The sequence below is a fragment of the Mustela nigripes genome, chromosome 9 (assembly GCF_022355385.1).
Source record: "Mustela nigripes isolate SB6536 chromosome 9, MUSNIG.SB6536, whole genome shotgun sequence".
Taxonomy (NCBI): domain Eukaryota; kingdom Metazoa; phylum Chordata; class Mammalia; order Carnivora; family Mustelidae; genus Mustela; species Mustela nigripes.
The window spans coordinates 52,274,062-52,285,761 of record NC_081565.1 but is presented as its reverse complement, the minus strand read 5'-3'; the positions used below and the strand labels follow the sequence as shown (position 1 = coordinate 52,285,761).

Genomic DNA, 11,700 nt, shown 5'->3' with positions numbered 1-11,700 from the left:
CCCTGACTGAGATCATGACCTGAACTGAAATCAAGGGTCAGATGCTTAGCTGACTGAGCCACCCAGGTGCCCCATCTTCTTTCTCTCTCTCTCTGTCTCTCTCTCTCTCGACTTCACTTAATTTATATAGTAGATAAATAAATTCTCAGTGAAATCTAGCATTATTTGTAGACTTTTCCACACTAGGCAAAGTTCTGTCTATAAGCTTTGATCTATTTCTTAAATAACCAAATGTGGGTATGAAGTTTAAACATGGATTTTAAATGTTTGTAGCATTGCAAGATAGATTTCTTTCTTTTTTTGCAGAGCATCAGAAGGAGCAGTTACGTTGTTTGCAAGCACTCAGCTGGCTTACCAGTTCAGACCTTCTAGCGGCAATAGTCACCTCTATGGCTGAGTTACAGGAAGTCATTAGTAAAACAGGTAAAACTCCCTCTTCTAGGTCCTTGTGAAATATGCTTAAAAGCAAATGTCTAGAGATGCTTTATGGTACAAATCCTAATAAACCATCTAGGAAGAAAATGTATTTGTTTTCATCTTTCTTTTTTTCAAGTACAAAGAAATTATTAAATCTCTAATGATGTAGAGACTTACTGTAAATTTTGGTGGGTAATTTTGTCTTTATTTATGGGGAAATTAAGTGACATTTTTGTGAATGTATCCACCTTATTTTTTCCCTTTGTGATCTGATTTTCCCATGGAAATCTCACTAGCTCTTTAATTAAGTCATACTGGTAATATTCTGACAAATGTTTTAGTCTTTCTTTATTTCTATTTCTAGCTATACATTTTAGAAGATTGAGTAATAACAGAACCACTAGAAAACTTTTCTCATTTGGTGATGTTTTCTGAATTGATTTTAAATAGAGTGAATTTGAATGGTCAGTTCTTTCCACCAGGCATGGAATCAGTGATTTTTAAAGGTCTAAAATTTTTTTATCATGGTCTCAGATTGCAGGATATGTTTGTATAAAAGATTCAAGGAAAACTAATCTCTGAAGAATAGCATACAGTTACCTACTGGTTAATTTATGTCATTGGACTAATTATGGTCACTTCTGACACATTAACAGTAAAAATAATGAATTTGGTAACACTTGCCTGCTTAATGGAATGTCGTAAGCATTAATGAAATGATAATTTAGGATGTAGTTTAATTCTTTAGACAAGTCTGCTATATACATGCAGATAATTTATTATGATTTCATATATCTAAATCTAGGCTCTTAAGAGTAGGAAACAAGACTCAAAGATTGTTTTTAAGTTGTGGCCATTGGTGTTGGTAAGCAATATGCATCTCTAGTATTTTGGCAAAACCTCAATGTACTGGATTTGAAGTCTGAAATAAAAGTCTAAAATGTATTTTAATCATTTTGGCACTATGGCTTCAGAGCAAAATTAACAGTCTTGAAAGAACTTAATGAAAGTTTTTGGACTTAGTTTAAAATACAGATTATTTGTGTTCATCATATTCTTTGTAGGTATGTGGACAGTTAAAATAGATTGTTTTTTTAAGCTATAATTCTGTTTATATCATAACTTTATTTTTCCTTATCACTGTGCTGTATATTCTTGGGAGATAAAAGAAAAATATGACTTGAATCTGGACCTCTAGAAAATATGCACAATGATTATAGAACAGGATTGATAACTTAGAACAACTTTAGGCAGAATGTAATCAAGGATTGCATGAGGAAACACTGGCTTTGAATGTAAGATAAAAAGATGCATAAAAGATGCAGCTCGGAGTGGACTTACTAGTATTGGGAAGGCTTCTGGGAGCCTTATCTGAAGGCCTCAGCTAGGCCTAGAATGATAGTAAGTTATAGAAGAGGGACCGCATGCAGATGGAGGGCAGAACTTAAGCAGGACTGCAGCAGTGGGAATAAGCACAGATTGGGAAGAGGACATTCAGGAAATGGAATGGAGATCCATTGCTCACACCACTGGCTTATATGTGGTGAGGACTAAAATATATTTTCTATTATAACTATATTGGAGAATAGTGAGGAAACAGGTAGATCCTTGGGATGTGATCAGATTATACACTTATAAAAATTATTTGTTTGAGAGAGAGGGGAGAGAGCTTGAGCAAGCACAAATGGGGGTGGAGGATAGAAAGGCAGAGGGAGACAGAGAAGCAGACTCCCCACCCAGCAGGGAGCCCTATGTGGACCCCAATCCCAGGACCCTGGGACCATGACCTGAGCCGAAGGCAGATGCTCAACTGACTGAGCCACCAGGTGCCCCAGATTATAGAGGTTTTATAAAACCTCTATAATTTCAGTGATCTCCCTGAGCACATTTTCCAAGAGTGGACTTTTGCAATATTTTAAAGTTCAAATATTGACACTATGGTTGTTTGAAACCCCGATAAAAATATGTGTAGGTCAGGGTGCCTGGTTGGCTCAGTAGGTTAAGCCTCTGCCTTCAGCTCAGGTCACGATCCCAGGGTCCTGCGATCGAGTCCCGCATCGGGCTCTCTGCTCAGCAGGGAACCTGCTTCCTCCTCTGCCTGCTTCTCTGCCTACTTGTGATCTCTATCTTTCAAATAAATAAATAAAATCTTAAAAAAAAATATGTGTAGGTCAGACTTATCAAGTGGAAGGTAGATGGAGGGCGGTGTGTCTTTGAATGCTTGCCTACTGCCAGGAACAGCTACCTCTGATGTTAGAGTCTGGTTTTGCCTCTAATGGCTTGAGAAAAGGGCAAGTTCAGGGAAACTTATTTTAGGGAAAGGCTTTAAATGTTGTTGGCTAAAGAACACTAAGTACTTAGGGAAGAGAAAGTGATAGTTGCTAAGAGGGGGAGGATAATTGATGTATTAAAGTCTGGAAGACTATACAGAAGCATATAGTTGGACAGGTAAATAATTGAGTTATTGTTGGACCAGTACAAAAATGATCAGTGTGTACCTTTTGCAGAGATGACTTAACAAGCTGATCTTATAGAATAATTCATTCAAAACATGATGATGGGTTACTGTATTACCTTTTCCAGGTAATGTGTTTTCATTTTTATGTGTTCTAGTAGTAGAAATTTCAGATATTTTAGCAGAAAGGGTGGGCAAACATCCTCAGACACTTAAAGTACATGAGAGGTTATTAACAGATAATAATGAAGGCAATAGATGTAAAGCTATAACAGCTTACATAGTCACATTGAGTTTATAAATATATGAATAACTTAAATATATGGTAAGCATTATCATGAAGTAGAAAGAGCATTAGCTTTGAACAAGGCAGATTTTATTTTGTATCCAGCTCTGCTAGTTATTAGTTGTGTGAAATTAGGCAAGTTGGTTTAACTTTACTAGGCCTCAGACTCTTTATCTAAAAATGGAGATAATACTGTCTTCCTGATTTTTATGAGGCTGTAATGAGTTAATACTTGTTGAACATTTTGTATAGTACCTGGTGTATAGTGGGCACTAAAAGAACTTTCCTTACCACTTATCTCATCATGAAAGTAGTGTATTACATTAATGAATAGACATACACACTTCTGCCTGTACACATTTTTAGACTACTGATTATTTTCTATTTCTGTGTGTTCTCATCTGTTTTATCTCTCTCTGTCTATGATTTCTTCTCCTTATCCTTCCCTCTTCCTTCCTGCCGCCCACTCATCCTTCTACTAACAGACTAGCAAATGATAAAAGTGTTACTATAGGCCACATAGTGTTTTATATTTGCATTAAAAAATTATTATTATTGCGGGGCTTGAACTCACCACCCTGAGATCAAGACCTGAACTGAGATCAAGAGTCGGAGGCTTAACTGCCTGAACCACCCAGGTGCCCTGTGTTTATAAACCATTTTGAAATAACTTCAAACTTACAGGAAAGTTGCAAGTACACAACAGAGGCTTTTCCTTTTGCTAAATAATTGAGAGCAAGAAGCAGATGTGATGCCCATTACTTTCTCATATTTCAGTGTGTATTTCAAGCAGGACATTCTTCTACATAACCAGAGGGCTGTGATCAACTTTAAGAAACCATTTGCACCCCCTTCGACTTTCCTTAGTTGTCCCGACCAACCATGTCTTTAAGAGCCAAAGGATCTGGTTTAGAATTATGTGTTGCATTAAGTCATCTTTCTTTAATCTCTCCCAACACCGAAAAGTTCTCCAGTTTTTCTTTGACCATCATGATCTTGAAGATTACAGGCTGATTTTTGTACGATACCCTTCCATTTTGATTTGTTTGATGTTTCCTCATGATTAGATTCAGTTTATGCATTTCTGGTAAGAAATCACAGAAATGATGCTGTGTTTCACTTATGGTGTGCTGTTATAGTGTTAGCTTCAAAAACAGTCATAGTTTTAATGGATTTTCTTCTTCTTCTAGGGAATGATTTTTAGTTTTGGGGTAATATTTTAGTGTATGGGTAATATTCAGTTGGGCATTTCATAATTTGTTTACCCAGTTCATAAGAGGATCTTTTCATCATAGGACAGGTGTCTGGAATATCAGTTCAGCTTTGATTTGTAATTGATTCGTTGTCTCTTGAATCACCTAATATTATGAGTAGTGTCTTCATTTTTTCAACCAAGTGGAATATCAACATGCCGAAATCTTGGGAATGTTTATTAAGGAAATAATCTGAAAATCCTGAAATGAAAGAAGTTATTTCTTAGAGCTGTATTTTTTCTTTTCTGTTCTTTCCTACTTCCATTTTCTTTTTGAAGAACTTGCTGAAAATTTAAGACATTTTACATGTCAGGACAACATATTGATGACATCAGTGTCACATCTTTTTGTTTTCTTAGCCCCGGGAAAACTGGTACATGTATGTCAATATCCAGTAATAGTTTTAAATATATTAAATAGTACCTGCATTGCTTCTTGTTTTATCTTTGTTCTAAGGTTAAAAAAAAAGTCAGTAAATTATTCTTTTTAAAAATACTTTTTAGGTACTTCCCTTTTTAGAGCACATTCTGAATCATACCCATACCATTCATTATATAGGAGAGAAAACTTTAAAATTATCTAAGAGAGAAAATTAAGCATGTTGAATACATAGCATAGAATGAATTAAGAACTTGGACTCTAGATTTGAAACTAGATCCCGTTGCTTACTTTGTGTATGATACCGGGAAAGGTACTTAATCCCTTTCAGCCTCAATATCTTCGCCTGTAGAATTTGGCTAAGAAAAGTACCTAGTTTAAGGGTTGTTAGGTGTGAATGTAACGTTCTTAGTCAAGTCTCTTATATATGTGATTGTCCAATAAATGTTTGTTGTTTTATCTGTTTTGTGTGTGTGTGTGTGTGTTCTGATAGCTCATGCGAGCTGGGATATTACTTTATTTCTTTCATGAAGTGTGAAGTTCAATAATAGTAGCTTGAATTTACTGCTCAGAAAGTGCTAAAGGTGGTTGCTTCTGCTACCTTTTTAAACTTTTGAGGATGTATTTAGAGCAGTGGGCAGAGACCTCAGTTTCCATGTTGCCTCTGTAAACACTGGACAGGTGGCAACCTTCTTGCTTTCATTAAAGTGTTTGCTCACTTGAGATAAATTACCTCTTCCAGGTGTCCAAATGGTAAGCCTGCAAGAGATCATTTACCTCAAACAGGGGAGAATGTTACTTCCATCGAAGGGCTAGGCTATCAATCATTATGGAAATGGACTAAAGAACTCTTTAGATAGCTCAACATTTCATATGTCTGGTCCAGACTGAATTTCTCAAGATAGAAACAAATGTGCTGATTTGCCTGGAAATATCTCTGAATAAATATAGTAGATAGATATGAATAGAATGTTCATACATTTTGTTACACATTCCCTCTATAACTGAATCATAATTATCTGGAAGATGGATGACCCAAGTATATGTGCCCCTGCTATTACTATTCAGAAGTTTCTTTTCATTGTTAGAATTAACTTTGTGGAGGTCATAGCAACTCTTTTAGGTAAAACTCAGAAATCTGGGTTGTGTTTAGTGTAGCAATGAGGTTTCACACTTAGGAAGTTCAAAGCAATAAGTAAAGATATTTCTGTTAATAAGTAGTCATTGGTATGTATTTTGAAATAAAGGTTTTATTGAATCCTGAAGAATAATAAAGTAAGTATTCCTACTTTAGGTGTGGTCTGTGGACCAGTAGCATCGGTATTCATGGGGAATGTGTTAGAAATGTATGATCTCAGATTCCACTCCAGAGCTATTCAGTCAGATTCTATATTTTTGTAAGGTTCTCAGATAACTTATAGGCACAATGAAGTTTGAGAAAAAGTAACTTAGAGGACTTTGTCATTTACCTAACTTCACTTATATTTGAAATTGATACAAGTATGTATCATTTTTGGTATTTCAGTTACAAGTGTCTCTTTGGGGGGACCCACATTTAATTTATCAGATTTTCTTCTGTTTTGTGATTTTCTTTTATATTACTACCTTTGCATGTTCCCATATTTTTTCACACATTTTGTTATCAAAAATTTCAGGTGCACAGGAAAGTTGAAAGAATTTTACAGTGAGCTGATATTTTCTTTTTAAATTAAAATTTATTTGCCTGTCATAATTTTTAAGAGCAGTTTCGAATGGATAATTTATCATTGGAAGCGTCCATGACTATGTGAAATTCCAGTGTCACAACTTTCATAGGATATATTTGTGAATAATGTTATTAAAATAGTATGTGAAATAAAAATTATTTTAAGAACTATTGATACAATTATTGACATAAAAAATTATGATGGGTGTTACCTAAACCTATTGTGGTAATTATTTGACACTCTATGTAAATTAAATCATCATGTTGTATGTCTTACACTTATACAGTGACATATGTCAATGTTTTCTTGATAAAACTGGGGAAAAACCCCCAGCATGAAGTGACTTAAGTTCCTTCTATGTTCATAGCATCAGTTTTTTCACCCATTCAATAAGTACTTACTGAGCATCTATTTCAGCAAAATTTGCTGTCTTCTAATCATTCCCCCAAATATTATTTGTCCAAGTTGAGGTATGTTTTTGGGTTGTCCTGTTATTGGGCATGTATTTCTTTAGTTTTGTTTATAAATAATACAGATAGAAACAAGAGCTATTGATTCTTAATCAGTGTTAAAGGTTTCCCATCCCTATTGCCTAACATGGTATCTTTCTATACGAGCTACTCTGTGTGCAGGTTGTCCAGATCACCCATACATGTGTACAAACTTGGATGCACACAGACACACAGTTTCACATGAAGGAATTACATAGTCATGCCTCATTGTAATTTTTTTCTATTCAATGGACAATTAAATGCATTTCCATGTCAATAAAGGAGGTATACCTTGTTGATTGTATTTGGCCACATGCCACCCCATTGTTTATATGTACTGTAGCTGACTCTGAATTCTCCATTGGTGGATATTGGTGTCTTTTCTTAAAATTATCCATGATTTTAAGCAATACTGTAATGAATTGTGATGCAATTAACATGTTTGTGCAAAAACAATTTATGTTTGCACAGTTATTTCCTCGGCTAAATGCTTGAGAAATGAGTTTGCATATTTTACATTTGGAAAGAATCACCAGTGGGGCTTTCATGAAAGTTGTCTTGCCTCACATTCCAATGAACAGTACCAAGAGAGATGGATTCCCCATAATGCCTTTGGGCACATTAAATTTTGACAGTCTTCCTCATCTTTATTAATTTGAAAGGCAAAAGAAACTATATTATTACTTATTTGCATTTTTATTGTTAGGTTGCAATTTTTTTCATTTGTTCTACATTTATTCCTACTCTTTTACAATTATCTCATTATGTTCATATATGGGGATATGTGTTTGTTTCTTATGGAGTTATAAGAACTTGTGTATCACATGCATTAACACTTTGCTCTGTATCATCTAAATAATTTTTTATGTCAATAATTTTGCAGTTTGTATTTTGGTTTTGAGTATTTTAATTTTTATATAATTAAATTATTAAGTATTTACTTTGTGCTTTTTCTGTTGGTGATTGACTTAGAAAGGTTAGTCTTACCTTAAGGTTGAATTGCTCATATTTTAGTCTAGTATTTTCTTTTTTTTTAATTTAAAATTTTAGTTTTTCAGTGTTCCAAGATTCATTGTTTATACACCACACCCAGTGTTCCATGCAATATAGTCTAGTAGTTTCAATTTTTATGTTAAATCTTAGATTTATCTGGAGTTATTTTTGGTTTAAGTAATGAGGAAATTATTAAGATTTATTTTTGTCCAGATGATCAGCTCATTGCAATACTTTTCAATTCAGTCACCATAATGACATTAGATATGTCATTTAGCGTATCTTAAACTACTGTTAATATGTTCTTGGATGTATCTGCTGTCTCTCTGGTCTATTCCATTATTTTTCCTTTCTCTTCTATTTTTCTTTTTTAAGATCTTATTTATTTATTTGAGAGAAAGAGGATGAGAGAGAGAGAGAGCATGAGTGAGGGGAGGTTTGGAGGGAGAAGCAGACTCCCCGCTGAGAGGGGGGCCTGACACGGGGCTTGATCCTGGGACTCCAAGATCATGACCTGAGCCGAAGGCAGTTTGCTTAACCAACTGAGCCACCCAGGTATCCCTCCCTATCTCTTCTAAAACCAGTATCATGCTACTCTTTTCATATGTACATCTTGACATTTTAAAATATGGTAAGATAAATTCTGTCATTATTATTATTTTTTGACATATATAGAGAGAGTACAAGTAGGCAGAGGAGCAGGCAGAGGGAGAGGGAGAAACAGACTCTCCACTGAGCAGGGATCCTGATGCGGGGCTCGATCCCAGGACCCTGAGATCATGACCTGAGCCAAAGGCAGCAGCCTAACCAACTGGGCCACCCAGGCGCCTCCTGTCATTGCTTTTGCTTATAATATTTTGAGCTATTTTCATAGTTTTGTTGTTGTTGTTGCTGTTGTTTGTTTTGTTTTGCTTTTTAGTTAGAACATTGCTTTGTAGCAAACATCTTGCCGTACTGATTGCCTTCCATGTTTGAAAATAATGTCCATATTCGTATTTCCCAAATTATTAGCGGTTTGGAGACAGAAACATTATTTTTGGTTTAAGATTGTGATGTGTTGGTGCCACTTGAAAAGAGTTGCATATAAAAGGGTTAATTAACAGTGAAAAGTCTTCCTGCAAAAGTAAGCAGGGATCAGATCATGTAGGGCCTTAGCAAAATCGAGTCAGATCCTCAACCAATTGTGCCACCCAGGGACCCCTTGGTTTGTGTTTTAGAAGACACTTTGTCTATGGTGGAGGATGAGTTGAAGAAGAGAAAGACTGAGGAAGGGAGACTCTAGCAAGAAAACAGATGAGATACAGTCATGATCACAGAGAACGTTGACTAGACTGGAGAAGTATTCAGGATGGGATGTGGGGAGATGGTAAGGGAGATGAAGATGTCAAGGATGACAAAATATTCCCAAGTCTGTGGAGTCGAGTTCGAATGTAAGGCATTAGCATTACTCATGATTAACATTTTTTATTTTTGTATTATATTAGTCATTGTTATTAGTATTATACTCATGAGCAACATTATGATTAAATTAAATAGTTATGTATTACATATGTACTAATTAAATCATTACTTGTGAATCCCCGTTTTCGTTAAAGGAGTGTTTCTCAATCTTTCTAAGTGTGAGGACTCCATTTTGATAAGAAGACATACTGTCGACTGCTCTCTTCCCACATGATAGTTCTATTTTTAGTAGCAGTTGACTTTGATAATGTTTTAAAGGACTTTTAATTTTATTACCCACAACATCATGGTCATATATTATTCATGCTGTATAATTTTTTAGGGCTAAATAAAGATCAAGATGGCAGTGGTTGCTTTAGTTAAAAGTGATGAAACCCTTGAAACAATTCTTCAGCCTCCCCTATCCCTGCCCTAAGATCTGTCACTCAAAGGTTTAAATTACTGGTCAAAACAATTCTTTATGAATTTGTTTTAAATATTTTAACCTTAAATGTATGATATTGCTTTTGCTATTGGAAAAAGTCCAGTAGGGTCTTCTTCTTTCTCAAAAAACACATGCTATTAAATAGAGGGAAAGTGATTAACAAATGTATTTTACATAAACAGAAATTTGTTAAATGTAGCAAACATTTAAACAGTTTAGACAAGTATAGACATGAGAAATTTCAGTGTCCTTACTTTTATCTCTTATTTCTTATCATTATACAAATAATTCTACCACTATGTCACTAGAGGATTGTTTTTTTTTGTTTCTTCATTTATTTAGTGTGGAATTTATCCACATATATACTATATATACTATATATATATATATATACATATATACTATACTCTATAATGTAAAGTATGTTACAAAAACACTTCTCACTCATCAGAGCATAAATTATTTTAGTGTTCTTTCTGTAATTCCTTGAGAGTTAGCAATCAGGAATGCCTCTTTCCCATTTCTTCAAAATTCAGAAGAATGCCCTGTAGAATTATATTGTCACTCAATTTCACCTTTCAGAGTGGTTAGTGCCCACACAAATTTGTTTCTGTGATTTAGTAAAAAACTGCTACTCATTAATAAACTAATTATAGTTGATTTTTTTGCTTTTAAAGTCTCTTTGTGAAAATTTTGTTACTTTGATATACCTGAAAATTTCCTAAAATGATGAGCCACTATCTTGTTTATTTAGAAAGAATAACTTTTGGGGCACCTGGATGGCTAAGTTGGTTAAGCATCTGCCTTTGGCTGAGGTCATGATTCCGGTGTCTCGGGATCAGGTCCGTATTGGGCTCCTTATTCAGTGGGGAGCCTGCTTCTCCCTCTGCCTGCGGCTCCCCCTGGTAGTTGCCCCCCTCTCTCTGACAAATAAATAAATTTTAAAAATCTTTAAAAAAACATAAAAAATAAAAAATAACTTTTGACATACCATTAAAAAATTAAAATTTTCTTGGTATTTTAATCTTATTTGAATTCAGTTAATTAACATATAGTGTATTATTATTTTCAGAGTTCAGTTATTCATCAGTTGCATGTAACACCCAGTGCTCATCATTATCACATGCCCTCCTTAATGCCTATCACCCAATTACCCCATTCCCCTACCCACCTCTCCTCAGCAACCCTCAATTTGTTTCCTATAATTGAGAGTCTCGTATGGTTTGTCTCCTTCTCTGATTTCATCTTGTTTTATTTTTCTTTCCCTTCCCCAATGATCCTCTGTTTTATTTCTTAAATTCCAATATGAGGGAAATCATATGATAAGTTTCTTTCTCTGACTGACTTATTTCACTCAGCATAATATGCTCTAGTTCCAACCATGTTACTGCATATGGTAAGATTTCATCCTTTTTGATAGCTGAGTAAAATGCCTTTGTGTGTGTGTGTGTGATATCACACACCACATCTTCCTTATCCATTCATCTGTTGATAGACGTCTGGGTTCTTTCTATAGTTTGGCTATTATGGACATTGCTGCTATAAACATCTGGATGCATGTGCCCCTTCAGATCACAACGTTTGTATCCTTTGGGTAAATACCTAGTGGTGCAATTCCTGGCTCGTAGGGTAGCTCTATTTTCAATTTTTTTTTGCAGAACCTCCATACTGTTTTTCAGAATGGCTGTACCAGTTTACATTCACACCGACAGTGTAGGAGGGTTCCTCTTTTTCTGCATTCTCTCCAACATTTTTCATTTCCTGACTTGTTAATTTTAGCCATCCTGATCGGTGTGAATGACTGGTATCTCACTGCAGTTTTGGTTTGTATTTCCC

General features: G+C 35.0%; 1 protein-coding gene across 1 annotated transcript in view; it reads left to right on the top strand.

The window, feature by feature from the left end:
- The window catches only part of CCDC171 (coiled-coil domain containing 171), a 299,561-nt gene that overhangs the window by 147,319 nt on the left and 140,542 nt on the right, over positions 1-11,700 (top strand). The window contains exon 17 of the mRNA XM_059411602.1: positions 307-423. Coding sequence (XP_059267585.1) covers positions 307-423 — 117 coding nt within the window. The remainder of the gene's footprint in view (positions 1-306; positions 424-11,700) is intronic.